The sequence below is a fragment of the Babesia bigemina genome, assembly GCF_000981445.1.
Source record: "Babesia bigemina genome assembly Bbig001, chromosome : I".
Lineage (NCBI taxonomy): Eukaryota > Apicomplexa > Aconoidasida > Piroplasmida > Babesiidae > Babesia > Babesia bigemina.
The window spans coordinates 1,566,950-1,594,592 of record NC_027216.1 but is presented as its reverse complement, the minus strand read 5'-3'; the positions used below and the strand labels follow the sequence as shown (position 1 = coordinate 1,594,592).

The 27,643-nt window shown below is 51.9% G+C and overlaps 14 protein-coding genes across 14 annotated transcripts; 10 read left to right on the top strand and 4 right to left on the bottom strand.

The window, feature by feature from the left end:
* Positions 1-399: 399 nt before the first annotated feature.
* BBBOND_0107300 (hypothetical protein) lies at positions 400-1,191 on the top strand (the record flags this gene model as incomplete). The annotated part of the gene is made up of 1 exon (XM_012911153.1): positions 400-1,191. One exon carries the CDS (start codon positions 400-402, stop codon positions 1,189-1,191), a length of 792 nt encoding a protein of 263 aa, XP_012766607.1.
* Positions 1,192-1,422: 231 nt separating this feature from the next.
* On the top strand, positions 1,423-1,686 carry BBBOND_0107290 (hypothetical protein; the record flags this gene model as incomplete). The annotated part of the gene is made up of 1 exon (XM_012911152.1): positions 1,423-1,686. The coding sequence occupies one exon, from the start codon at positions 1,423-1,425 to the stop codon at positions 1,684-1,686; it is 264 nt and encodes an 87-aa protein (XP_012766606.1).
* Positions 1,687-3,127: 1,441 nt separating this feature from the next.
* Positions 3,128-3,883, top strand: BBBOND_0107280 (hypothetical protein; the record flags this gene model as incomplete). The annotated part of the gene is made up of 1 exon (XM_012911151.1): positions 3,128-3,883. One exon carries the CDS (start codon positions 3,128-3,130, stop codon positions 3,881-3,883), a length of 756 nt encoding a protein of 251 aa, XP_012766605.1.
* Positions 3,884-5,718: 1,835 nt separating this feature from the next.
* BBBOND_0107270 (hypothetical protein) lies at positions 5,719-5,940 on the top strand (the record flags this gene model as incomplete). The annotated part of the gene is made up of 1 exon (XM_012911150.1): positions 5,719-5,940. The coding sequence occupies one exon, from the start codon at positions 5,719-5,721 to the stop codon at positions 5,938-5,940; it is 222 nt and encodes a 73-aa protein (XP_012766604.1).
* A 455-nt stretch (positions 5,941-6,395) lies between these two features.
* Positions 6,396-7,432, bottom strand: BBBOND_0107260 (G patch domain-containing protein, putative; the record flags this gene model as incomplete). The annotated part of the gene is made up of 4 exons (XM_012911149.1): positions 6,396-7,142; positions 7,178-7,253; positions 7,289-7,352; positions 7,390-7,432. 4 exons carry the CDS (start codon positions 7,430-7,432, stop codon positions 6,396-6,398), a joined length of 930 nt encoding a protein of 309 aa, XP_012766603.1.
* A 792-nt stretch (positions 7,433-8,224) lies between these two features.
* On the top strand, positions 8,225-10,202 carry BBBOND_0107250 (hypothetical protein, conserved; the record flags this gene model as incomplete). Its single annotated transcript, XM_012911148.1, has 6 exons — positions 8,225-8,379; positions 8,782-8,878; positions 8,919-9,711; positions 9,752-9,821; positions 9,856-10,103; positions 10,138-10,202. 6 exons carry the CDS (start codon positions 8,225-8,227, stop codon positions 10,200-10,202), a joined length of 1,428 nt encoding a protein of 475 aa, XP_012766602.1.
* A 127-nt stretch (positions 10,203-10,329) lies between these two features.
* BBBOND_0107240 (mitochondrial import inner membrane translocase subunit, putative) lies at positions 10,330-10,608 on the top strand (the record flags this gene model as incomplete). The annotated part of the gene is made up of 1 exon (XM_012911147.1): positions 10,330-10,608. One exon carries the CDS (start codon positions 10,330-10,332, stop codon positions 10,606-10,608), a length of 279 nt encoding a protein of 92 aa, XP_012766601.1.
* Positions 10,605-12,638, bottom strand: BBBOND_0107230 (hypothetical protein, conserved; the record flags this gene model as incomplete). Its single annotated transcript, XM_012911146.1, has 1 exon — positions 10,605-12,638. The coding sequence occupies one exon, from the start codon at positions 12,636-12,638 to the stop codon at positions 10,605-10,607; it is 2,034 nt and encodes a 677-aa protein (XP_012766600.1).
* A 542-nt stretch (positions 12,639-13,180) lies between these two features.
* On the bottom strand, positions 13,181-14,110 carry BBBOND_0107220 (RIBOSOMAL PROTEIN L7AE FAMILY MEMBER protein, putative; the record flags this gene model as incomplete). Its single annotated transcript, XM_012911145.1, has 1 exon — positions 13,181-14,110. The coding sequence occupies one exon, from the start codon at positions 14,108-14,110 to the stop codon at positions 13,181-13,183; it is 930 nt and encodes a 309-aa protein (XP_012766599.1).
* Positions 14,111-14,849: 739 nt separating this feature from the next.
* BBBOND_0107210 (aspartyl protease, putative) lies at positions 14,850-17,018 on the top strand (the record flags this gene model as incomplete). Its single annotated transcript, XM_012911144.1, has 8 exons — positions 14,850-14,994; positions 15,279-15,731; positions 15,991-16,479; positions 16,521-16,546; positions 16,582-16,687; positions 16,723-16,829; positions 16,868-16,900; positions 16,935-17,018. 8 exons carry the CDS (start codon positions 14,850-14,852, stop codon positions 17,016-17,018), a joined length of 1,443 nt encoding a protein of 480 aa, XP_012766598.1.
* A 784-nt stretch (positions 17,019-17,802) lies between these two features.
* Positions 17,803-18,689, top strand: BBBOND_0107200 (ubiquitin-conjugating enzyme subunit, putative; the record flags this gene model as incomplete). Its single annotated transcript, XM_012911143.1, has 5 exons — positions 17,803-17,858; positions 17,897-17,976; positions 18,013-18,180; positions 18,216-18,344; positions 18,544-18,689. 5 exons carry the CDS (start codon positions 17,803-17,805, stop codon positions 18,687-18,689), a joined length of 579 nt encoding a protein of 192 aa, XP_012766597.1.
* A 351-nt stretch (positions 18,690-19,040) lies between these two features.
* On the top strand, positions 19,041-22,125 carry BBBOND_0107190 (DNA repair and recombination protein RAD54-like , putative; the record flags this gene model as incomplete). Its single annotated transcript, XM_012911142.1, has 6 exons — positions 19,041-19,078; positions 19,148-19,195; positions 19,236-19,354; positions 19,394-19,711; positions 19,752-21,097; positions 21,136-22,125. The coding sequence occupies 6 exons, from the start codon at positions 19,041-19,043 to the stop codon at positions 22,123-22,125; spliced, it is 2,859 nt and encodes a 952-aa protein (XP_012766596.1).
* Positions 22,126-22,531: 406 nt separating this feature from the next.
* Positions 22,532-22,830, bottom strand: BBBOND_0107180 (snRNP Sm-like protein, putative; the record flags this gene model as incomplete). Its single annotated transcript, XM_012911141.1, has 2 exons — positions 22,532-22,654; positions 22,690-22,830. The coding sequence occupies 2 exons, from the start codon at positions 22,828-22,830 to the stop codon at positions 22,532-22,534; spliced, it is 264 nt and encodes an 87-aa protein (XP_012766595.1).
* Positions 22,831-23,325: 495 nt separating this feature from the next.
* BBBOND_0107170 (hypothetical protein, conserved) lies at positions 23,326-27,498 on the top strand (the record flags this gene model as incomplete). The annotated part of the gene is made up of 1 exon (XM_012911140.1): positions 23,326-27,498. One exon carries the CDS (start codon positions 23,326-23,328, stop codon positions 27,496-27,498), a length of 4,173 nt encoding a protein of 1,390 aa, XP_012766594.1.
* Positions 27,499-27,643: the final 145 nt, after the last annotated feature.

Sequence of the window (27,643 nt, the reverse complement as noted above, 5' to 3'; positions counted from 1 at the left end):
TTATTGTCAGCATCGTGATAAGCCGTGAAGTCGTAACCCCAGACTGCACCCCCTAGCAGAGGTTTTGAGGGGCTTCCCGCAAAATCGTTACCCACTTATTCGTTACCCCGAGAAGGTTGCAACGAGCGTGCACACAATACAATCTTACGTGAAGCATTGGCATTCCTCTCGCTTCAAATACAGGTGAGTCTATTTTAATACTTATCATGCTGGCGCAGTAACTAGACGATACATCTGTCAGCGGTGAATACGGCGTGTTTTTGAGGGCGGCGAGCTTCAGGAACACGTTTCGAGAGCACACGTCGACGACAGTCTGTCTTTCGTTTGAACAAAACCATTTAGCTATACATCCGTGGCCAATTATTTCGCATTACTACGTTTGAATCGATTGCGTGCGAGATGGCGGATTCTTCAGGAGGGGACCAGCCAACCCACCGGGCAACGACTATTTCTATCAGTGAGGGTGAGGAAGGAAATGAAGGTATCTATGGGACGTACGAGGGTAGCACAAAAATAGAACATAAGGGCGCTAATGTCGGCAAAATGGTCTCACAAGCAGCGGTTACAAGCGACATACTCGCGCCAGAAGAAGATGGTGCAGACGACACACCCTGGTCAGACGACTATGGTGTTGGCGACACACTCTGGTCAGAAGACGCGTTTACAAGAGGCATACGCGCGTCAGAAGAAGCGGCTAGAAGAGGCATACGCGCGTCAGAAGAAGCGGCTAGAAGAGGCATACGCGCGTCACAAGCAGCGGTTACAAGCGACATACTCGCGTCACAAGAAGCGGTTGGAAGACGCATACTCTTGCAACAAGAAGCGGTTATAAGCGACATACTCGCGTCACACGCAGCGATTAGAGGCGTCGGCAAACGTGTTTCACGGGCAGCGGTTATAAGCGACATACTCGCGTCACACGCAGCGATTAGAGGCGTCGGCAAACGTGTTTCACGGGCAGCGGTTATAAGCGACATACTCGCGTCACAAGAAGCGGCTACAAGAGACATACTAGCGTCACAAGAAGCGGCTATAAGAGACATACTCGCGTCACAAGAAGCGGCTACAAGAGACATACTAGCGTCACAAGAAGCGGCTATAAGAGACATACTCGCGTTACAAGAAGCGGTTACAAGAGGTGTACTCGCGTCAAAAGAAGCGGTTGGAAGACGCATACTCGCGTCAAAATAAGCGGCGACAAATAATATACTCGCATCAGAAGAAGCTGGTAGAGGTGGAGGAAAAGATGATTCACGGGCAGCGGGTAGCGGCGCCGGCAAAGATGATTCAGAAGCAGGATATAAGGATAAATGTCGTAAGGCTTGGCGTGGTGTCTGTATGCGTATAAAGAAACGTTTCCGTCTTGGTAGTGACTATGACCGCAACCCTAGCAGCACTTCTGAGAGTTGCGGTAGTAGAAATATGGAACAGGTTATCATTGACACTGCCAAACATGCCGAAGACATAACCAAATGTGTCAAGCATAGTGCGGAGAATCTAGACCGGATGATTCATTTTGCACCTCCGCTAAAAAGCACCATTCAGAACGTGACAAAAACAACAATACGCGTGAAGACGTGGAACATAGATCAAACGACACGTTTAGTGCAGGCAGTGAGGATGGTACAGAGGATCTTCCGCCTGAAGAAGACCATAATTCTGAGAGTGAAGGAGGCTTGTAAATAGCTCTTTGCACCCGCGGGAATCGCCACGTGAAGGTGGCAGCGTGGGCACTCACTATGCGACAGCCTGGATGAAGAAAAGACGGGGACGACGTTCACGCAGTGCTTCCTACCCTCCTTGTGCACTTCACCCTTGCTGTACACGCTTCCATCCAGTAATAATACGCGCATATCACCTAAGCAGCAACTCGAAAGTAATGTAATACACGAATGCGTTAGTTGATTTGTTTATGCTCTGGTCTGGCGATCGCTAAAGTCGGCAGCACGACAACGCCTTGTAAGATTCGGTGACGCGTCCGCCAGATGAATGTACGGAATGCGAACGATTGTTTGAGTACCCATGTGATGTGATATGTCGTGTCTCTTGACGAATCCATATGAATCTACTGCATCTTAATCCTACACCGTGGTTCACACAGACCGTTGTTAGACCATTAGCGTGGTATATGGGTGCGGCAGAAACGTGGCAGCCTGAACTGGAGGCATGACCTTCAATTGGAATTCAAATGAGCTCACATTGGTATGGGCAAACGATATATGGGAATGTGCACAACTGCGGTTCAGGAATCCCGCCGTGGAAGATTGCGTCAAATTTCAAGATTCCCTCAGGCTTTATAGAACGTCGCATAGGAGCTACAATGTTCGACAACCAACACCTACTAGTAGAGCCGTACGATTACTTTACAAACCAACAATCTATTCCCCCAATAATACACATATGAAGGACGCACACACACAAGATCGTACGCATACACACAGCAGTACCTAAACTAATTGTGCACTAGACTCTGCAGCAACCGCCGATCACCGCTGATATGATGCCTGATTTATAGGGAAGGCGACCAACGGTGCCATCGTCTGAAGTTGTTACATGCCAAGAAACCTTGGGAATCGCAGTTGCCGCAATCACCTAAAGCACAAAACAATTACGATACGCACGTTAGACAGTAGAAGAATCGTCTGACTCCGTCACCGAATGATTGCGAGGTCGATCAATAGCGGGTAACGCGCGACTCCATAAGCGCAGCAACACACCACTCGCAACCAATTGCAACATTGTTGAAATATCTACACATTGTTACACATTGATTTAACACACAGAGCTACTGTATACGCCCTTTTTGGCTAAAACTTGTGCACGTCTATCACTCTCGCTTTAAATAGTGCATGCCACGCTTATTGTCTAGAACTGGCTGCGATACGGCACTTCGGTCACCATTGCTTTGCCTAGGTCTGCCTAGTTCGCATTAAGAAGAATTCGCATACTGTGCTAAAGCGCATATGTATTAGAAGGCAACAACACTTGTCTTTCCCCGCTATTAAGACATTACCTGCATTCAGTGTTCCTATTATATACGCGGGATTTTCGCGACGCAATTAGTAGATATACACGAAATTCACACGATTTTATTACAATAATTGCGTAATTTAGCTAACCCTTCAAAATGGTGTACAAGTCGTTGACCAATGTCCCTCGCAACTTCAAGGAGGCCATTGACTGGTTGGTGGCTTTGAAGGGAACTGATTCTGAAAAGAACTTGGCTGCTATAGGTGTTGCACTTTACTATTTCCTTGCAGACATGCCTGTCGGCTATACGAACCTGCCAGCACTCGAGAAAGTTAAACTTGTTTCTAAGAAGTTCCTGGAGAAACCGGAGCTTAAGAACCAGCCTTTTGTCAAAGCCCTGCTGGACAGGTTCAGCAACCCAATGAATAAAACCGGCCTATTCGCGCGCCGCAGCCAAACATACACCAATAGTGAATATGAGAACGTTGTACAGACAAGGGGTGCCAAATGTGAAACTCTCGCAAAAAATTTCGGTAAAGTTGTAGATGCTACCGAAAAGTTTTTGGCTAGTATAACAAACCCTGGGGAGTATAAGTCGGCTTACAGTTCCGAAGCTTCGTGGGATGACTCATGTGCAAAGGACCCGGAAGCTTGCGCAGTGGTCTTTGTTGGGATTGCGCCCATGTTATACACCGGCTTGCATTCTTTGCGAATTGCGAGTAAAGCTACAACCAATAAACTGTTATTTGATGTTAAACATACTCTTGGAGATGTGATGAAAGCTGTAGGTTACAAAGAGCCAGGGTTACGCGCTAGCATAAGTGGTTCAGATGTCCTTAAGGCGTTAGAAGGTGTGGATAAACGAGTTTTGGACATAATATACGACTTCTCTGGCTTCTGGGCCTTCTATTGAGTGATTATCGCATGTTAACTGTACCATAAGTTTTAAAGGAACACTTTTTGTATCAGGCTGCCCCAGTGAGCAGCCATTCTACAGCTGCTGACGATGTTTTCATTTTATGGAATAAAAGTAACTCCAAACCAATCTACGCAATCTTCCATACCTGGAATGTGCCAAGTGAGGCGAACAAATATTTTCAAATAGTTTGAATTGCTTGCATGATGCAAAGTGGACGCTTGCTGTTACGTCACTCTCTCGTCATATATCCGACAGACATTGTGTGGAAAGCTGAAGTTTAAGAAACTTTGTGTAAGTACCTAAGAAAATATAGGTGGATATGGAATGAGTGCCACTTTGGCGAACCTAGTCACCCCTCACTTAAAAGCAGGGCGCCACTGATCGCAAGGCGTATCAACCTCTAACAAATCCCACCTAAGCAACTAATAGTTCATTACAATAACTTGCTAAGAGCACATGGTGTAGTTGCGCAGGAAAAACAATCAAACATGACGGTGTTCTGTGTTGGGTACATTGTGCAGAAGTAGACCGTGTGAGTGCTGCGTTGCAACGACCCCAAAATACTTGTGTAACACAGCACCCAGTAGAACATTTGATATACCATACAGCGGTATAATCTAAGCTTAATGGCAAAGATATCTTCGCAATTCTATCCCTCATCAACATTTTTTGGTTCATGTACTGTTAAATTATGTATAGTGAAGATGGAAGTACGTATCATGTTTCCCAAACCACTCGTAGATCGCGGTTTATATAATATAAATTTTACGCTTGAAAGCATCCCGAGTACCCAGATTTTCATCGCCCCTCCGAGGCCCCGTAGGAAGGCGTGTTGTAGCTTCCCCAAGTGGACGTAGAATGTTAACATATTAGAAACAAAGTAACTTCAATGTAGCAGGGTTATCTGGCGCCTTCCATGGCATCCCACAGTTTTGCGCTTCACCGCTTTTCATATTTGTGCTACGCCAATAGTACATAACGCCTACAATAATGTTTGTGGACTGATACCCTCCACACCATCTCTCCACATTGCTTCAACGTTGGAATCGCCATTTGCAGCATTGTTATGTAATCATGGCGCTTTACAGCGTATACGTTCCACTGGCGTCTGATAACATATCTCCGCACCGACCGGTTACGCAGGAAACAACAGATGGGTGAACGAGCCCGTCCTGTTCATTGCCTGGTTACTATCGAAGCTCACATCGGTGAGGTGTTCAATCTCACGCGATGGAGCACATTGTTGGTTAGCTGATTGGATATAATGCATCATAACATGTAAATGTAACAGTAGAACCATGAAGGCCAGTGCTCGACGATACGCCGATGTATGCCGAGATTGCTCGAGCGATAACGCACATGTTGCAATATTCTGATGCTAGTCACAGCACAAATACTACTGCAACACATATGTGCTTGTTATTTATCGCGTAGCCAAGTCACATGGTGGCTTTCTTAATGCTTCCTGCGCAGGGCAGTCACCGAAGCTTCTCGCCACCGCTGGAGGAACATGGGATTACGTGCTGTGCCACAACATATTTCATATTTATATTATGTAGAATACCCGAGTTTCTATCTACGCCTGCCGGAAGTTGTGCTGGCGCAGTGATGCTGTTGGCGGGGTATCCCGCAACGACGATCATCTCAGTGGTCGACAAATTTTGCGCCACATGGATTTACATACCGAATTCAATTAAAATGAAGTAATAGAGCGGTGTCGCTCACCGCCCAGGATATCGCAATGATCAGCTCCACGCTCAACCTTCCTTGCGCCATGGCCGTCGTTTTTTACACGAGATTAACTCGAGTGATCGGAAGATGGGAGGAAAATGGATGCAGGCGGTGGGATGATATTTATGCTTGTCATATCTTCCTTTTGGATCGTATTTCTACTTATCTTCTGCGTCAGCGTTATGATCGTATATAGGATATGGCCGCTACAAAATGTACGTGATATCTTTAGTTTCTTTTTAGATTCCCATGTTGAAAGGGGAATGTCCATTCACGACTTCAGCATAACACAGTTCATCGCAAAGTCAAATCTCCGTTAAGTTCAAGTTTCGAGTAAAATCAAGTGATGTAAGTGACTGCGTTTTCCCGAAGACTGTAGTGTAACAATTCGGACGAAGTACCCGTTAATACAATGTAGCATTGGTAACAAAGGGTCCGTGTTATACACTGGCAAACGGCATGAGAAAATATCATGCGAAGGATGACAATATCGCATTGGATGCTTTTGATAAACCTGGGTGTTTGAACTCCCAGTTTCGTTCATTTTGTCGAGTCGCACCAATATTTGCACGAATCGCGACCTGGATCGTCACCAAAGGGTGGATTTGGGAGATTTGTTACACAGGAAGATTTTAGATGCAGCACCGTAATTCACGTCGCAGGTGCATGAGCATATCACGTGCTTCTCGCACAGAACCTCTGTACAGTATTACACGTATAAACACCGAAACAGGTGTACAATCAGTAATCATTATATTGACGTTTAGGCGTTGTTTTAGCTCTGTTTCTGGCGCTTACGCCGATGTGACTTCTTGCGCTCGTCAGTTTCGCGTCCATGCCTGCTCGGTTTCTCGGCCACTGCTGTTGAGTCTGCTGCATTGTTGTCGTGTGAGGCAATGAGGCGCTTGTGTCGCGGCTGGCGTTTGACATTTTCTGCATTTCCATTGCCGATGCTTGAAATCTTCGGAGCTGATGGTGCTTCCGAATCGCTTCCCGACAAAACGTCGACAGGGGTAATGCGGCGGCCAGAGCTTCTAGTCCGTGAACATACGCCAGAGTCGCTTGTAGACGAGTCGCTGCTATGTCCTCCCTCATTAGCTTCCACAGCGTATTCCTGATCTGAGTCGCTACGGCGATTTGCAACAGCGTCGCCGCCATCACCTCCACCCACAGTCTCAACATCCTGCCGTACTCTAATCATCTTGTGCTTGCGGTATATATCGCTATTATACGAATGATGCTGTAGTTGCGCTCCGTCGCTGCGATTGGACTCGTCGGATGAGCTCGATTCAGAGCTGATGTCGGAGCTCGTTTCGCCATCCGAGGAAAGCTCCGAGCTGCTGGCGTCTACCGCCGACTCGTCGTCGCCACTATGCGAATAATCACTTTCACCATTTTCAGTGTTGCTTCCCTTATCCGTTACTGTGGACGTTACAGAGGTGACCTTGGTTGACTTGCTGGCCATTTCGTTGTACAGCTCGTCCCACCAGTTGTGCCACTGGTCGGAATCCTTCCTACCCAACTGCACATGCTCGACATCACATAGCTGCGACCTACGCCTTCGTTGTGTTTAGCGGCTCGCAACTTCACAGGATCCACAATGCCATCGCGGTTCTTACCGAGACCCTCACCCCTGCGCACCGTCAGCCTGACTACAACAACACCTACTCCTTCCACCCATATTTCGACAAAATAGCAGCGCCGAACTTAGACTTCACGGCACTTCCGACGCCTGACGCATATTAACAACCAAACACTACGCAACCTACTTGAAATGCTGTTACGCACAGATTCACGAAACGCCTTAGACATTGCAGATTACTTGATGGAGCACACCTGTGCTACAACTATAGTATGGTCCCGTCCCTTGTTTGCCACCACGTGAATACGGGCTAGCTCCTAGATAAAGCTAGGCGATTTCACAACGGTAGAACAATATTTGGTAGTACAAGTTTTGGCTGTAGTATTAAGTTTCGGCTGTAGTATTAAGCAGATACATTTAAGGATTTACGCAGCCTGCATCATTTATTGGGAATCCCGGTATGCCGATGTGCGATGTACGCCGTGAGCTAAGCAGTTCACCTTCGTCCGGTAGGGAGGCGGCTTAGCTGCGAGATTCCACGGGATTCCACCAGGTGCTGACGGTATGCAGACACTCAGATTATACGTGTCTCATTATGATATTGCTAGTGCTGACCCATATGAATGTGGATTGCTAGCTTGCGGCGGATCGCTCCCCTTAGGCCGCCGACACACCCTTCAAGCCTGCGGGCATACGACGGCAATGCATTAAATAGCGCACATTTAGCAGTCTTTCGCCAATTATTCAATGCATAATTAGGTCGATATTGCGGGCAGTTAAGTCACGTGTCTGAGGAGGGTTGCTGCTGCGATATTGAGACGGAATCTCGACGGCACACATGGGGTCTTGCATAAGCTCCTGGCGGCCATTCCGAACTGCAGTATGGGCGCATATTGCGACGCAGTAGCCAGGTGATATCGCTGAGTTATATTCTGGGAACTGGGAGTCTGGAATCCCGCAGCCGTGAGATGCGCAGCAACGCGGCGTGACGTGCCGTTGCCTTCCGCGAATTCCGAGTGAGGATGGAGCCTTTCACAGTTGTGGAGGTGTTGATATGGCTCGTGCTGATATCGCTGGCATTCCCCGGCGTGTTTCTGCGCGCGCTGCTCAGGTTTTATTGGTGGCTCAATGCCATCCCCGAGGGCAGCAGAAAGGGGCACCCCAACGCAATGCCAGTGTAAGTTGCCAACTTCACGCGCGCTGCGTTAGCACGGCCACTCTGAGTCTTCGCCCAGGCCGTCGCTGCAGCACCGCTGTAAGAGGCGTATTCATTTCGTTAGGTGGTATTAATCGTTAAGATTTGTCTACTTGTTTTCCTCATGGTTTGTGTAGTGAAGATGTTTTGTGTTATGCTGCACAACAGCATCTTTTGAAACATCGATGTAACGTTCATTTCAAAGCATTATGTAATGAAGAGATTGAAAATGCTGTATTATCGTGTTTTGCGTATGTTGTTGATTGCGTTGTGTTCGAGTGGTCGTGCGTGCTGCGATGCAATTTCTAATAATATCGTACGCGAGTATTCCGTTGATGCCTGTATCAATCACATGACACTAATGGGTTCATCAACTTGTTGCAGGCTTAATATCGTCTTCCTCACCGACATCGTCCAGTCGATGTTGTTCCCGACTGTGGTCGATATGTGCCACATTGTGATGTTCAACGACCGCGTATTCGTAAGTAATGCCACAAAAAGTATCGCCATTTTCGTCGCAGCTTAGTTGGATTACGGCAGTACATCACCTCGGTGCGGCGGTCGGTGGAGTGATGGCTTGGGTGGTGTCCTACTTGCAACTGGATAGGCACTTCCACAACATTCCCAAGTTTGCTTCAGTGCTGTTGACGGCGCACATGGTGTATTTCCTAAGGGTTTTGCGGATGGACAGCATGCTCTCCCATATTTTCTGGCACGGCCTGTACTACGTGATATACTCGTTCCACCAGATCGCAGTCTTCAACACGCTGGTCACGTCAGTGGGTAAACGCGAAACGGGGTGTTATATGACGCTGTCATCGGCTGTTGCTAAATTGGGTAACATCACAGGTCCAGCTGCACTCATCATGGTTTCGACCCTCGACTCCACCAGCTTTGCCCGCTTGAACGCACCTTTTCGCCTGAAGAACGCGGAGATCGCATACATGGTAGTCCTGGCTCTATGTGTCGTGCGCGTGGTGTATACATTCGAGCTGGTCAGTCCGCTCGAGAATCGATGGAAGAGTGCACTGGACGACGCCAGTTCACCCATATTGCCACCGATCGAAGAGAAAATGGCTTTGGGGCAATCACTCACTAACCCTGAGAGCCTAGATGCGGCAGTGGAGCCCGTAAACAAGCGGCACAGCGTTCTTCCCTACGTCATATTCGCCATGAACGTGCTATCGCTAATTGGGGCGGGGCTCTCCATCAGGTTCATGTTCCTCTACATGATCCTCAAGTTCAACATGGAATACCGCCTCATGTGGCTGGCCAACATATGTATCCCTATCGCATCTACGGCCGCATTGTTTGGTAAGCGGAGCCAGGTCTCGCGAGATTACAGCATGCGCAGTGATCGACAACCAAGCCAGGCGTTACGGAAAGCTCGTGACCATATTTGTCTCACAGACTATTGGGCTGATGTAAGTGAACCACATTGTGCGTCAAATGTATCAGGCTGTTGTACGCTTTCACCAAGGTCGAAGACCCCAAGTTGGTGCTGGTCATTTACGTGCTGAGGGCCACCTTCCAGAACACCCCCGCAGCTCTGAAGACAACGGTGATGCTCAAGCACAGCAGCGACAGCGCCAACAGCTACTGGCTTGCCTCCGAACATGTGTCGAGGGTGCTCATCTTCGTATCCACGATATTCGGCGGCCACCTGTCCAAGTATGCGGGGCTGGAGTACTGCTTCTTGGCGACAGGTTAGTGGTGTTAATTGCGCGTAACGTTGCGCAGTGCTCTTCTACGGCGCAGCGCAGCTGCTGCTGCTTCCATGCGTCGTCCTCTTCCCCGATGTCTAAAACGCTCACGCGGCATTAGAATCCACTCCGCGGGGGCGCCTGTAGGGCAGTGGTATAAACCACGGTTGTGACACAGTGCAGCAAAACTTGCCACAGAAGGTCTTAATTTTCCCTATATCGCAACACCATGAGCCAGACACCGATGCTTGGGCCGGAGTTCGGCCACCTCACGCCGGCGCAGCGCACCCGGGTCATGGACCACCTCACCGAGATGCAGTACCGCGACACTCTCGAGACATACAACGGTATGGTGGACCGTTGCTTTAACGAGTGCATCGTTTCGTTCCGCAGCAAGGACCTGGACTCGCGGGAGACCAGCTGCATCAACTCGTGTGTGAAGTTCTTCTTCGAGTTCTCGCAGCGCGTCGGCCAGCGGTTTGCGGAAAAGCAGCAGAACAAGGTCTAAATCGTAAAGTTGTATTTGACGCGCTCGGCAAAGCTGCCTGGCGAGCGTCCCGCAGCTAGAGCGGCACCGACGCAAGCCGGGATGTGCACGTACGTGATTGCAGGTTCGCCGTCGATGGCAGCCTTCGCAGCACTGTCGGCAAACGGAACATCAATCTCTAAGTCTATGCTCTCTTTGACGCCTTCTGTGGTCTCGTAGTCAGTGGTCAGTATGTCCCGGACGACGCGCTCGACGTCGTTGCCGTGTATCTCCATGAGCCGCTTGACCTCTATTGACGGCAGGCGATACACACCAGCCGAAGCAGGGTCTACGCCGTATGCCGTTAACGCGTGGAAGGCTGTGCGTAACTGGTCCTGCTCGAATATTACGTTGACCCTCGGGTTCCGCAGCTCGCGCAGCAAGACGTCCAGAAAAGTGTCGAGTCGGTAGTTCAAACGTGCATAGGCGTACAAGAAGTGCACCGTAGTTAGAGGCGTGAGCTCCTGAACCCTGGTTGCAACCTCGCTGGCGATCCTCTGCATAGCTCCCTTTACGTCGCCCTCGTTCCAAATGCCATGCACGGCGAAGCTCTGCGCTATCCAAAGCAGCGAGTGCATCAAGCCGCGCTCCAGGAAATGCTTCCCGCCACGATGCGTTCCGAAAGGATCGGAAACAACAACCTCCAAATGGTTTATGTGCGTAATTTCGGAGTCGCCCTCCGGGGCGGAGGTTGATGAATTCGTGTCTTCGTCGTCGTCCTCGGTATCCGCGAAGAGCTCAGCCAGGAAATCGCTGCCAGATTGAGCCTTGACATCAGCCTCGTCTTCGTGCGACTCATCGTCGTAGCCCATGGCGAACGCTACGCGTTTCCGCACCAGCGGGTCAGCCATCCTAACGGGAACGATCTCTGGGCAGTTGTCACATATGAACTTCGCGAGGTGGAGCAACAGCTGCTCGTTACGCACAGTCAGCATGTTGTGCGCACGCAGTATCATCGCCACTTCGTTGCAGCTGTAGTGTGCCACAAATCGCTCGAGGTGACGCCCCGCGAAGCACATCAAGGGCTCATGCAGGTGCCCTGCGCGACCATACGAAAACGACAAGGAAGCTATTGCGCGCGGGTACAATGCAAGTGATATTCTGCCGACACGCGCTGCCATGCGATCGAACAGTTCGCGCCGCACAGCTCCCCGGCGGCTAAACGCTGCGCTTAACAGGCACAACGAGTGCACGTCAAACTCGCGCAACCGATCGGGCATTTGCTTAGACATGAAGTCAAGCGCCTTCGAAGAATCTTCCCTTCGTGATATGGCGTTGGCCATCAACGCGAATGAGTGTGGTGGCAGATTTTTCGACTTCCGGTAGACCTCGGTTTCCACAACCGAGAAGAGGTGGGGATGGCCACAGAAATCGAGCCTCCCCAGAGCATTTGTAATGAGTGCCAGTTCCGTGTACGTGCACAAGTCGACGCGCGTGCAAAAGTGGCACCCCAGCACAGTTTCAAGGCGGGGGAGGCGCACATGGAGCTTGCCCAGCGCAGAGAGCGCGTGGCAAAGTTCCTTGCAAGAGACATTGTGGATATTGTTGAGCACCGCAGACTCCACGCATGCGACAAAATGGCGGTTGTAATACCCCAAATTTGCGTACGAGTAGAAGATAGAGGTCAGGTCCGCCAACGAGAACAGGTCCATCCTCTTCGACAACTCTGGCAGCATCAGTCGAAACATAAACTCGTTTCGGTGCTCCAGGACGGAATATGCGCGCATCACGCGTGCTATATCTGTGCCCTTCAGTTTGAAGCTCGACTCGCAGACACGTGCCGCTAGGGCATCCAGCACTCCAGCGTGGCGGTATCGCATGTAGCTGAATGACGATAACAGGTTCACTACTTGGGCCAAATCAAAGGTCTGTGCGGAGTCTAGCACTTCCCTTGAATATTTCCGCCAGACGTCAACATCCGTCTCTCCGTATTTGGCGGCATTTTTTATGCGTGTGACCAGCTTCGCTGCATCGGTCAGCGCAGCTGCAATCGGGCGGCCCACAGTCGACATTTTACGTTCTAGAACTTAACGCAACCTACATCCTACAATTCCACTGCAAGACATTTCACAGCATATATACGCTTCATTTGTTTGTAAAACCCGGGTGCTAACTCTTCCGTTTCATCAATCGATTCCAGCTACGCTCTACGTTGGATACGTTCACTTCACACATAACAGAATCCCAAGTTATATATACGTGCCAAGTTCTCAATAAACTTAGTATGTAACCCGATCAGTTGTCTGTGGAGATCTTTTACGATATAGCGCGTCTTTCCGCCGCCGGGAAAACTGGACCATCCACCTCAGTGACAACTTACGTAATTCAACCAGGCAAGATTACAACCAATCAACGTGAATTGATTACATATTAACAGTTGTAACCATGCAACTTTTGTGATTGGCAAATCCGCGTGTAAATTTGAGCAGGCGTCAGTGTATGAGCTCCCTTAGCGATAACGGCAGTCGGAAAGGCATCCCAGCGAAATTAGACCAAAGACATTATATGGCTGCTATGTTCATTCACCGAAATGATGCGTGCTGTATCCTTATTTTCAGGACTTTCGTGACTTCTTTTCCTTCGCAGCGCCGATGATATCCTCAACTGCCTCTAGCTCCTCGCTGTACAGGCAGAGCGACTCTGAGCCCTCCCAACTCAAGTATATCCCCGATATTTTTGACTTGAACTTCTCGTCGCGCATGTGGAACTTCTTGACCGCCTCTATCACTTGCAAAACGTTTGCCACGATCTCCTCGCGGGTCATGGAGGTGAGGGCCACCTTCACACCGCTGCAGTTGCCGTGCGAAACGCGGTAGAATGTGGACTGGATGGCCTCCTCAATACGGTCACGCATACCGTCGCGGTTCAGCGTCAGCGATATGGGCAACTTCTTCTTCTCCATAAAGATCTTGCCCAGGAGCGAGGGGAGCGACGGGGCCACCGCCTTGTCGCTAAGAAACAGGTCAAAGCTATTCACCAGCAGCCTCCGATCTTTATATTCACGGTACTTTTTGCGCAGCTTGTCCACTGCAATCACCTTCTTGACTTCTCGTACTTTCAACTCAGTCAGCACTTTCTTCCAGTGCTTCTGTGGGTCTTTGACGAACACGCAGACGTCCTTGCCGCGGTAAATCGGGTGGCCCAGCTTGATCTGCAGGGGTCGGACGTGAGTTTCCGTAAATACCTTCCGCAAGAACACCTGGAGGTAGACGTAAGATCCCGATGGGTCCTCCAGAAGGTTGCGGGTGCGGCTTTCCCGCTCCGCCGCCGCGCGGGCCTGCAGTGCGTCGATCGCCTTCTCTAGCGTGGGCACGCTGACGGAGATCTTTTCGTTGTCCAAGGCACTGACTCCAACTTTGGGAATGACTGCGATAGGTTTAGACGCGGGCTTCCCCGAATCCTTTGCGATTTCCTTCCGCGTCTTCTTGTCAACGGAAACCGCCTTGGCAGTGCGATTGAGCCGATACAACTCGGGCTTTGCCATGGCAGATGTACGATACTTTCTAATTAATGTGCGCGGAATCCGGCCGCCGCCTGCTTTCTGGCCCTCTTTACGACCGAGATAGGGCGCCAGCACAGGTGGGCAGCCGGGTGGTGGGCCATGAGGTAAACCAAATGATATCAACGATATGGTAATATTGTATGTCTCAACTGTAAAAATGTATAAATAGTGATGATTGCGGTGCGCCAACGGAAGTATGGCAGCAGGCCTGTATATGGATCAGCCGAAACCTAGATAGTCTCGTCGGCTGAAATATGACCAAATATGAACTACGTAGAGATCTGTGCCATACACATTACAAGTGGCGATGTGGCGGATACGTTAATAGCCCCGTGGCTCGAAATAGACAGATGATGTCATCACGCGTAACTAGGTCGCGCAGCGCGGCATAGATTTCGGTCTCGTTGGGCGTTATAACACACATTACACCATTATACTCACCTGTTCTTCCACTTGAGTGGCGGCGTTATGGCCGAATCGTGCTCCGATGCGGCTGTCGTGTTGACGATGTCGTTTTCTGCACATGTTGGGAACGACGTACACATTAGTTACTTCACTCGATGTGTATTTGGAAACAATTATGCATCTGTCGACAGCGGCAGTGTGTGCGCTTTGCTGTGTCTTAGCGGCGGCGGAAGCACTCCGACTGGACGCACGTGAGTCACGCCAACACACATACGAGCTGCGGTTGAAGCGGACGGAATCGTCACACGAAGATGGAATGCTCCGCTCGCTGCTGTACGAGCAGCTGAACAACGGCGCAGCGCAGTTCGTCGGTGTAGACGCCGTCACCTCCAGCTCCATCGCACTGACCGCTGCGCACAGCAATAGGCTCTGGGCAACCTATTACGGCGAGATCATTTTAGGTGAGTTATAACCTCCGCAGCGACCTGAAATACATTCAATTGTGTATGACTGCAGTAACTGCTTACCATTCGCCTATCATGTGCTTGTATGTGGTTCTTTGTTGCGATGCCGTTACACCGTTGGCTTCAAAGCATTAAAATCAAACATCTCTATTCGCTAACCATGAGCAACGGCAATACAATAAAAGTTGTGAGACACTCTAATGGTGCTATTTACAACGAATGATGCGTCATGTGCTCCATAATTCCCATCAAACGCCAAACCCACACTAAGCCACATGCAGGTAACGTCGAGGATGAGGGCGACACTTTCAAGGTCCTATTCGACACCGGCTCGTCGGAGTTGTGGGTGCCGGATGAGCTGTGCGAGTCCAACGCCTGCCTAACCCGGAAAAGGCTTTCCCGTGCCGAGCGGTGGACGGCCAAGTACGACGACCGCGGCAACTACATCCCCATCCTCGTCAAGTACCTCACCGGTGAAATGAGGGCAATTGACGGCACCGCCGACGTCAACCTGATGAACGGCATCAAGGTGAAAGATGCAAGCGTCGGGTTGGCAACGAAGCTTGACATACCCATCCTCATGGAGCTGCCGTGGGATGGCATAGTCGGCTTGGGCTTCACCACCGATGATCAAACTGCACGCGGCGCCCGGCCGATACTGGAAGCAATGCAGCAGAACGCGGTCACCTATCCGCACTTCAGAAACCAATTTGCTTACTACATCTCGAAAACTGGTGGGTTCATCTAGTCGGCGACAATGACGATACATCGCGTGGCTACACAGCATATAGCTGCAATATACTGTGCTTCCAGCGTCGGGTGAATTGAAAGTATAGATGGGATTCGCGTGCCGCACCATACTTCATCCATGAAGTAATGGCGTCTAACGCAGTCTGCCGATCTGGAGCGGAACGATCTGCCCATACGTGAACTGCATTGCGCATTGTGACCCCGACTGGAATAGCCATATGACAACTATTTATTGCTCTGTAGGTGGAAATGTGACATTTGGGGGGTACAACAACGACTACAAGAGATCGCCGGCCGACGAGTTCCAGTGGGCGCCCGTCAGCAACAAGGGCAGCTACTGGGCCGTGAACCTCCTGCAGTTGACCGTCAAAGAAAATGATCGGTTAAATCGTCACCAGTTCGATTCTGGGGATCACAATGTTGCGCAATCCGGTACTGACCCCGGAGACGCATCAATGGGTGACTCCACAGCCGTCGACGCCAACCAACCAAACGACGCATCCGGCAAGCTACCGCTTAATGTTAGTGACAAACAGGGTGCAACGCCCAAACATCGCAAAACAACAATCGCAAACACGACCATGGACGCCGTTAACCCGACTGGAAACCCAGCCGATGAATCAGGATCGGTAGCCGGCGCCACGGCATCGCAAGCAAACCGAGCGGCCGAGTCGAGGCCGCCACTCCAGTATCGCAACAAGCTGCATGACACCAAGGTCATAATAGACACAGGTAATTGACAAAACGTGATGCCTAAACTAACATCCACTCAGGCACCTATCTCATATACGCGCCTCAGGTATTCCCCTACCTCCGCAACTCATCAGAGCGCAGAATATGCAAAATCTGGTCTCGAGCCTCTTCGTCGACAGTTGCGATGCCAAACGCAACCTGCCAACTCTGGTTTTTACTGTCGAGGGTACAGGCTTCGGTGGTAACAGTTGGTATACATGTGTTTCGACTGACGCTGCTCAGGCGAGATCCAGCTGGAGCTGACTCCCGACGACTACGTGCTGCAGTTCACCGACGACGACGGCGAAACCAGGTGCACGCTGGGCATCATGGTTGACGACCAGCAGGAGGTACGTGGCTACTAACCCAAAAGATCATCTCGCTGCAGGAGCTGCAGCTCAACGCCTGGACGTTCGGAGAGGTAACCCTATTCTCATCGCGCCACATTGCCGCAGGTGTTCCTACGTGCGTACTACACCGTTTTCGACTACGACCAGCGGCAGATCGGTTTCACGCCGAGCAGGGCTGACCTGGGCTAGGGTGCCGCAGCCACTGCGATTATGCCATGTAGACAAGACAGCTGTACCGCTAAATAGGCTCACACAGTTACACACTACACGTTTTTAGCAGCCGTTGTTCCTCGGGGTCAAGTATGTGACCCCTGGAATCCATGTCGACGCAGCACGGACACCAATCGCGCTGTGGACGCTAACCGGGCGGCACATCACTCCCAGGCACACACCATAACTCTATTTTTACAGCAGTGTATATGTGCTATGCGAATACTCGCAGTGCAGAAGCTAATGGCGCCTGCAGCATCCATTCGTCCAGGCGACGACAACGCACCCTGAGCCGGGTTGACATGCCTCAATCACCATGGAGCACGCGAATGGTTGCTGCAAGCAATGAATGAACCGGTTGGACATGCCTGCGAGTGGCGCCCGGTGTACGCAATGCGCTTACGGTCAACGCCGGCGCCGACCCTGGGGGGCTGCGGGCCGGTCTGCTCCGCCACGCAGTACACAACACATACGATTGCGCAACAAAAAGAAAACAACCACCGGCACTTCTGCCGCCTGCAATATCTCCGTTCCGCGTTCCGGGAAACCCAGACGCTGGAAACGGGGTTAAATGCGCCGATACTGCCCACACATCTCAACGGGCGTACGTTAACCGAGACGATATCATCACGGTATGTCACTTTCGGCGTGCATGTGCGCACTGCACACGTTTTAATGCGGAATTTTCGTGGGTAGCGTTGTACCAGTCGCCCAGATCCGTGCAACTGCGCTAACGGACTGCAGGATCCATACACCAGCGAACATGAAAAAGAACGCCGCCGTATCCAGTGTGCGCAAACAAAATGACTTCACGAAGCTGTAAGTTGCGCCTGCGCCGATTTGTAGCACTTTGGCAGGCTCATGGCAGGGTACGACCTGGAACTGGTCAACGGGAGCATGCAGGAATTCAACGTCACGTTCCACGGGCCGATAGGCAGTGAGTCCAGCTAGCCACGCTCTCATGCGCCGCCAGCTCTGTACGAAGACGGGGTCTGGAAGGTCCACGTCACCCTGCCCGACGACTACCCCTTCGCCTCGCCGTCCATCGGTTTCCTGAACAAGATGTTGCACCCTAATGTAGACGAGTCAAGCGGCTCCGTGTGTCTGGATGTCATAAACGAAACGTGGACGCCAATTTACAGTGAGTTGCGCGGTCACCGCGGCGAAGGTTCTCAGGCCTCGTGAACGTGTTTGACACCTTTCTCCCCCAGCTCCTAACCTACCCGAACCCCAGCGACCCGCTGAATAACGAGGCCGCGGCGCTCCTCATGGCGGACAAGTCCTCCTACGAGAAGAAAGTACGAGGTGAGTGCCCGTGCTCAACGCTCTGCCCTGCGGGCGTGCCGCCGAGTCACTGACACCAGGCGCCTTTTTGCGGCTTGTGAGCGCTGAACAGAAGCACGTACATCATGGTTCTGTTGCGTTGTGCAGTGCTACGGTAGTATAAGTGCCGTACGTGGTGGGGTGTTGACGTCTGCACCCTGCAGGTCTGACGCCCATGCAGAACACGTCAAGAAGCACGCCAGCAAGGAGGAGTGGACCAAGGCTCGCGCCAGCACGACGGCCACCGAAGAGAAGTCCGCGCCCGAAATGGAGGACGATGAATCTGTCACAAGCGACCTCGACGACGCGGAGTACGATAACTTTTAATCGCATCACCATGTACCACCACTTCCAAAACCAGCCAGCGAGAGGACTTACGAGTGCAGGATCTTCGGCCCTCGCCGATTGCAACGGGCCGCCCTTTGTAACTCGCCTCAGACCGCGAAATTGCGCTAACACAGGCTCAGCATGAACACTTCAGGTAGCTCCACGAACTGCGGCAAAGCCACGCCCAGTCAGACTATGCTCGATAACTTGCCACTGGGTGGTTCTGTCACTGCTACCGTGGCTTAATTGCCAGTCGTTATGTGTGTCCATGTGAGCCGCGGGTGTGTGGTTGGCTAGCTGGCCGCTGGAGGAGCGCCGCACAAGCGGGAATCTCCGCGGTCAGTCGCCAAAATGATGCGCTTCAACCTCGGCGACCGGCGGAAGCCAGGGTAAGTGGAGCTTCACGCCGGCCGTTCAGTCGGCCGCTCTGAGTAGACGATGTCGTAACAAACGCGCAGGGCCGAAGCGACGGAGGACGCGCTGTCAACCTATTCGGCGTCTTACCAGTACGTTACTGCGATGTGTGACGGCGTCAGTTCGCTGCAGGCAAAATTCGGTCCAGGTCTGCCTGATCCGCGCTCCGCTGCTTTCGCTACTCAGCGTGGATGAGGGGCCGGTCACGCTATTCCAGCCGTTCAAGAGCCCGCTGCAGGGACACTTGCCAGGTATGTACTGAGGTGTGTGCGCGCGAACGCTCCCCGCAGGCATCAGCGCCGAGTCGCAGCGGAAGACCCTCGGCTGCAAGATCCGTAGCTTCGGAAGGCCGTTCGCGCCGGGTGCTGCCGAAATCGGCGCATTTAAGAAGGATGGCGAGGACCCTGATGCGGGGCTGCCGCCACCGAATCCGCTGGTGCTGTACACGTCTCCCGAGGATGCCGAAGTGCAGATCACCATCGAGGTCGACCCGATGCTGTCTAGATTCCTCCGTGACCACCAGCGCCAGGGTGTGCAGTTCATCTTCGACTGCCTGATGGGCCTCAAGGAGTTCGAAGGGCAGGGCTGTATCCTGGCCGACGATATGGGTGCGTATCAGCGGCGTTTTGCATGCCTCATGGCGCGCAGGTCTCGGCAAAACTCTGCAGAGCATCACGGTGATGTGGACGCTGCTCAAGCAGGGGTTCAACGGCAGGCCGGCGGCACGCAAGTGCGTCATCGTGTGCCCCGCGAGCCTGGTGAACAACTGGGAGAGCGAAATCAACAAGTGGCTCAAGGGCAAGTGCCCCTGCACCGCCGTGGCCGACGGCGCCAAGGAGAAGGTCATCTCCAAGTTCACCGGGTTCAAGTACGACCGGCGCTCCAACGTGCTGATATCGTCGTACGAGACCTTCAGGGGGCACATGAGCAGGCTGGAGGGGGTGCCCATCGACCTCGTCATCTGCGATGAGGCGCACCGGCTGAAGAACGACAAGACCCTCACGGCAGTCGCCATACAGAAGCTGCCGGCGAAGATGAGGCTCATGCTCAGCGGCACGCCCATCCAAAACGACCTCAACGAGTTCTACGCGCTGATTTCACTGTGCAACCCCAACGTGCTGGGGGACGTCAGCGAGTTCAGGAGGCGGTACGCCAACCCTATCATCCTGGGCAGGGAGCCCGACGCCACCAAGGATCAGCAGAACCTCGCGGCAGAGCGGCTCGCGGAGCTGTCGTACATCACCAACCAGTTCGTGCTGCGGCGCACCAACACGCTGCTGTCCAAGGTGCTGCCGCCCAAGATCAACATGAACGTCTTCTGCAACCTCACCGAAACGCAGCAGACCCTGTACAAGGAGTTCGCGAACTCGGCCACGTGCAGGAAGATCGTCAACAGCGACGACCCCGTGATGGCGAAGACGCTCGGGGCCATCCTGAACTTCATGAAGCTCTGCAACCACCCGTGCCTCATCAAGCCCGGCAGCGCCATGAAGTCCGCAGCCGCCGACGCGACCCTGAAGCGGATCCACGAAACGTGCCCGTGGAACGCCAATAGCCGCTCGAGCTACCCCGAGCTGTCCGCCAAGACGCTCCTGCTCTTCAGGCTGCTGCACAACATCCGGGCCACGACCAACGACCGCATCGTCATCATCAGCAACTACACGCAGACGATCGACGTGTTCGAGAGGCTGTGCAAGCAGTGCGGCTACCCCTGCGTCAGGCTGGACGGCACGCTCAGCATCAAGAAGCGGCACAAACTGGTCACCACGTTCAACGACCCGACTTCGCACAGCTTCGCGTTCCTGCTGAGTTCCAAGGCCGGCGGCTGTGGCATCAACCTCATCGGGGCGAACCGGCTGGTGCTGTTCGACCCCGACTGGAACCCCGCGAACGATAAGCAGGCCCTGGCCCGTGTGTGGCGTGACGGCCAGCGGAAGACCTGCTACATCTACAGGTTCTTCAGCACCGGGACCATCGAAGAGAAGATATACCAGGTGAGCCATCACAACGTTATCCCGTCACGCGACCGCAGCGGCAAATCTGCAAAGACGGACTCAGCGCCATGCTTGTCACCGACGGCGCCAACGAGCTGAAGGACGCCCTCAGCGGAGAGTGCCTCCGGAACCTGTTCGACTACAAGGACACCACTGTTTCTGACACGCACGACTCCATCTCCTGCGAGCGTTGCACGGAGGGCGTCGGCTACGTTCCGCAGACCCCGGACTTCGTGGAGGACGATCTGCTCACCTGGGCGCACCACACTGACCTGCAGACGGTCCCCGACCCCTGCCTGAAGCGCGCGATATTCGACAACAACCCGCCCATTGACGTCCCAGAGGGCTACAAACCGGTGTCTTTCGTCATGAGCTGCTTAGTGGAGTTCAAGGACGTGCCGCCACCCAAGAAGCCGGAGCAGCCTGCCCCGCAAGTAAAGATCGAGAACAAAACCGAGGACAAGAGTGATAACGCCGATGAAGCTGATGTTAAGACCGAGAACACGACCGATAAGGTAAATAAAGTGAAGGAAGAGGCAAAAGCGATCGAACCGACGGTTGCCGCTGAAACCACTCCAGCTAAAAGGGGTCGACGGGGGAGGAAGCCTAAGGCTGAAGCAGTTACGGAGGTACCTCAGCAGCCGGAAGCAGTTGCCGAAGCAAAAGAAGATGCCACCGCAACAACACGCATGAGTACCCGATCAGGGAGAGGCAGACGTAAAAGGAACTCTGTCGACGCAACTGCCCAGGTCGCACCCGAAAGTCCGAAGGCCAAACGCAAGACGGCGGCGACTGCCGTTGCAGCGAAACCAGAGCGCGCGACGCGCCGAAGTCCCAGAAAAGCTGCCTTGGAGGAAGCTAATGTCGATCGCACGAACACGGCATCGACCGATGTCGAGCTCGGGGACGTGGCCGCGGAAGGCGAGCTCACTGACGGGTTCATCACGGACAACGAGGAGCCGGTAGCGGCGGAGGACGGCGACGTTACGGAGGCCGAGCTCACGGACATGGGAGACGACTCCGAGTGACGGACTGGATCGCCAATATTTTTCAAACGTAGCGTCCGCGAGGAACAATATCCAGCAGTGCTGGGTTCCCAGCTGCTCCTAGGGCGGTGCCCGGGAATCCGTGCACATCAACAGCGTAGAGCAAAACATTCACGAAAGCACAGTAATATAGATTGTAGCATACGGAAATTGTGTAGCTCCTGTGTCCCGCTCCGCAGGCTCCGCTGCAATAGGGGTGTACGAGAATAACCATAGAGGCCACAATGCGATGCTGTCCGCTCCGCCACGAAGCCGGGTGCGCACTCCACTAGATAACAATGCGATACAAACTGTATTGAGGCAATGGGTTGGACCGAGCGGCCAAATATCCGCAGACATTCGCCACGGAAACGGCTGAACACAGGGCCGCAGACGACGGCGCAGCGGCTCAGGAGGGGCGTCCACCGGGGACGATCATTGCGATGTTGTTGCCGTTTATTAGCGCGTCCTTGAGCTCGGTCGTCTGGATGCCCGAGTCGGTGAAGGTGTACTCCGTCACGTCCTCCATCACCTGCCACAGGTCAACGGCGCCGGCTCACAACGAACCATGTTCATGTAGTCGTCGAATCCGCGCAGCACGCCCGTGATCTCCTTCTCGTGCTTCATGATGATCCACACCTTCGTGCCCAGGCACTTGTCCACCAGCGCGAGCGGCAGGTAGCACGCGCTGCTCTCTATCGTCGCCATGGCACGCGGATCAGCCTGGGAAAATGCGAAAGGTGCGACGGCCGTCCACGGATAGCCACACTGCTGCTTGTTGACTCGTCCGCAGCGCCTGAAATAGTCTTCTCAGGGGGGCGATCTACAGACACCATAATCCCGGCGTCCCGCGGTCGGCGTCCTACCACGCGCCATCCTGTGCTGACACATGTCTTGTTTGTAATATACGGTAGCTCTTCGGACCGCCTGCTGGCAGTCGCGGGGACTACCAACGTTGGTTGTCGTGTACGTCTAAGCTGCTCCAGCTAGGGTCACAGCAGCGTCGGAAGAACAGTCAGAGCGTACATAGGGAGGGATACAGTCGCCTGTTGGTTGTGATCGCAAGCCGTGCTTTGGTAATCGGCTGTGTGCAACCTTTTGTAAAGCTATAACGCAGCTACATTTCGGAACTGTTTGTTGAACGAGCCGCAGAGCGGCCGCTTCCTGTATCGCATTGAGCGAAGTCATTCTCGTATCGGAACAATGTCGTATTTGCGTAAGGACCGCGTGTACGTGGTCAGCAACTTCTTTGCCATGGCCATGGCGGGGTTCGCCGCCTTCATGAGCGGCGACTTCATCCGGCTGCTGTGCTTCGACACGCTCGGTGACGAGTCGTACTGGATTTTCGCGTACCAGATGACGATGTGGGTCTCCACGCTCGCGGCGTCACTGGTCAAGACGCCCGCCGCACCCAGCCTTATGTACTGCCTGCGGATCAACATATTCTTCCTGGTCTCCGCAGCCGTTGGTTTCTTCATGCAGTGGTTCGAGTCCATCTCGTTCCACTTCGTGATCGTCATCTGGGCGTACATCACCGGACTGGCGTTGGTGAACGCCGTTGTCTTCGCCTCCTACCACCACTCGGGTTCGCGTGGACTCATGCTTGGCTCCATGCTTTCGTTCGCCACCACCTACGGCGTCCTCGAGCTGGTGAAGTATTGGACGTGGAAGCACGGGGAGTTGGGAAAATATCGCAACATTGTGTTGGCGTATCTGATCCTCAGGCTGGTCATGAACTGCGCTGCCATGTCGTTCCTATCGTCGGGGGCGCAGGAAACGCACTTCGAGCAGTTTGACAAGGCTTTCGAACTGATAAAAAGCGGCGTGATGATGGAGTGGTTGAGTGGCACTTTACACGAGAGGGATGTTCAACTTGCCCTTAAGGAGGTCACCCCGCATTACGTTAGCCCGGTTGCGGGTGTACGTTATATTTTCGAAAAATCTGATCTCACGGTGGTTTGGCTTATTTTCCTGGCCATGTGCCTCAGCTGTTCGATATTCACACCATATATCGCAGCAGCCAACTGGGACCTATCCGTTTTCAAAATGGGCCACATCGACAGGGCCGAGCACGTAGGCAACCTAATGGGTGTTATTGTGGCTGTTACTTGCAAGCGCTCATGGTTTAAAGCTGTCGGTTTGGGACTTGTATACGTGGTTCATGCTGCTCTGGGGTCATTCCTGACGTACTACGTGCACAGTTACAGGATGAGCCTACGCATGCCCCTGGAGGCCATGTGCGTACTGACTTGCGTTAACGCCTCATTCGGGAGCTTCCTCACCGTCTCCACGTTCATCCACTTCTTCGAGCTGGCTGTCAACCTGAGGTGCACAAATCAAGAAGAGAAGACAAAATTGCCACAATTGTGTTGCCGTGATGACGAAAGTTCAGAGTGCCTATGCAGCGAACAGTTTTGTGACGAGAATTGCGGCACGAAAACGTGTGACGTTGAGGGTTCCAAGAAGGTTAAGATATATATACCTCCAAACACCGAGGAAATGTACCGACTTTGGCTTCCTGGCCAATGTCTATTATGCTGGCTCTACAGGCACAACCCCGATGAGGTCTGCAAAATCCCATGCTATATGCGGACAAACCAAGAACAAACTAAACTGGATGAATGTGAAATATATCTTCTAAGGAATTGCAAAGTATCCTTATGTGGATATTGTGACATGAACCTTCTCATGGAGTGCGTTAAAGTAGAGTGCATTTGCAAAGAGGAATGCAACATACCGCTACCAAATGCCAATATGTATAAGGAGGACGAAGAGTGTCAAAAGGCATTGAAAGAGAAAGAGAAGAAACATGAAGAGAAAGAGGCTGCGGGTAGTGAAGCAACACAGCCTATGCAACAGGGTGAACCCCAGCAACCTGCTACAGCATCATGTGCTGCTGGACAAGACGGAAAAGTAACTGAGACATCCGAACAACCGGAAGAAACAGTATCCCAAATCACCAGTGAGGGAAGCGATGAGGGAAATAAAGATGAGGAATCCGATGAGGAAACCGATGAGAAACCTATTAAGAAACCGCTACACGAAATCTGTCTATGTGAGGGTAAAAATGTATCCATCGTGACAACATCGTCATCAGAATTTGTTGTTAGGGAATCGTCGTGCTGTGATTCGAAAAACACAGAGCCCACTCCAAGGCAAGAAGATGTAGAGTGCGAGTCGGATGGCAGAGAATTCAAGCTGTCATCTATGTGCTGCTATTCTTGTTGTCACTATGGACTAAAGGTGATGATGAGACTTAAGGCGCCCAACAACAACTTCCACTTAATGCAGCAGCCATATCCTGGCAAATTCGACCCTATAGGTTGTCTTGTGTTTAATGGCCGCTGTAATAATGATGACGAGCATAAAAAACTTGGTGAAGAAAAGAAGAAAAAAAGCGACCAAAAAAAAAGGGAAAAGGAGGAAAAGAAAAGAAAAGAAAAGGAGAAACAAAAACAGGAAAAGGAATCCCAAAAAAAGGAAAAGGAAGAAAAAGAAAAAACGGAAGATTCGGAAGCTAAAACAGAGGCAGGCGCTAAAAAAACAGAAGACGAGGATGACATTTTGGAAGTTGAAGAAGACGCTGATTCTTTAAAGTACGCTTGCCCAAAATCTACCTTAAAGTCAATTACTAGGGTAGCCTGTGGTGAGAATACTAAGGATGACAATGGGCTCTGTGCATGTTGCAAAACAGCACAAAAGGCATCTGAAGAAAAGAAAAGGGAGAAGGAAAAGACTCCGAAAAAACCAGAGGTTCCTTCACCAAAGCCTGTAACTCCGGCTCCCCAAAACACATATCCAGACCATCCCGAGTGTTGCCACATGAAAGTGCAGCCAACAGCTTTGCCATTCCACTTCAAGGAGATTGACTTGAAGAGGAACAGCTACGTGGGCGCTCTCTTCTTTATCATTCTAATTTTTGGAACTGCTAAACTGATCGTGGCAATTGCCTTTGCTGCGTTAGACGTTAAATATGGCTTAGATCTTTCATCCAACTTCAATCTAATCAAGCCCTTCTACGAAAAGTCGGTAGATCCAATAACATACGGTATAAATACTGCGTTGTCTAATGAGGATTTGTTGAAGCAATTCACTCAGGAAATGGAATATTCCAGCCCACCTAAGTTAGCTGCCATGGTCCCATTACAGCGTTGGATGGAATCGCCATCATTCGACAGCATATATGAAGACAACGTGAGAGTATTTTCAACCAAACCCGAGGAATCTTCTACGGAAGTGGTAGATGAGGTTGAGAACGCAGATGGGGATGCCAACGATGAGAGCAGAGCTATCAGTGACAACGGTGGTATGGTTTCCAGTAGCATCGGCTTACCTTCGCTTGATCAGCTTGGTGAAGATGACGATGTGAGCAGCGTGATTGAAGAAAAACAGTCAGACGATGTCGGAAGCGACAAGAAGACTGGTGATGCCATAACTAAAGCAGTAAAACGCAGCAAGAAAGGTACTCAGAAAAATGCTCTTGAGCCACAAACTGAAGAAGAAGACAGCGTTGTAAACGCCGAAGATGAAGCGAACAATGATAGTGATGTTGACAAAAAGGCGAAAGGCAGTCCCGCTGTTGAAAAGGTTGTCCGGAGTGCCATTGACGGTGGCGAATCCGAAAGCGGCAACAAGTCAGATGACGAGGAAGAAGAAGAGGATTTGACATTGGTAGGCTATGAAAAGAAGGCGATGGAAGCTGTCCTGGAGCAGTACAAGTGGCTCTGCAACGACCTCGAGTACGCCTTCGTGGAGAACTGGGTGCAGGAGACCACCGACTTGAAGAACAAGGATGACGAGGATGTGGAAAAGATCAAGAGGATACGGCGTGTCAAGTGGTGCCTGGACTGTGGACTCAAGGTCTACGCCTATCAGAGCGCCGATGCTATCATGGTCTACTTGGAGAGCATGTGCGAGAAATGGGACGCCGAAATGACACACTACGGATCAGCAGTCACCAAAAAGCTCAAGGTGGTCGGTGACAACGTTTCGATGCTGTCGCCAATGAAGATGGCAAAGATCGGCGACCATGATTGGCAGGCTGCCCTTACCGACGCCCAGATCACGCTGTGGAGAGAGGCAAGCGCAGATGCCGAAAAACTCGCGAAGTTCACCAAGCAAGACAAACAGCTAAGGGAAGAAGCTACTGCTGCGAGGGGAGTTGACATGATCGTCACGATGATTGCGTTATGGGAGTACAGAGTCGAGGTGATCAACGAACTTACAAACGATGGCGAGGTATTCCTCAGCTGGCGCCAGTTTATGCACAACTGGGAGCTAATCCTCAGCTGGAAGGAGAACTTCCTTGCCCTGTACCTCGAGGAGTACAAGGGAGTGAAGTCCCTCGAGACTGATGGCGCAGAGGCCCAGGAGTGAGGACCCACTCGTAACTATGTATACATGTATTCACATATTAGTGAAACTAGAACGAACTTTAATATTTGGGCCTATGTGCAGTGTTAGTGCCTCTGTTTGCTCGTAAACACCTCTGGAAGCAGCGTCGCGGAGGGCGATGCTGTGG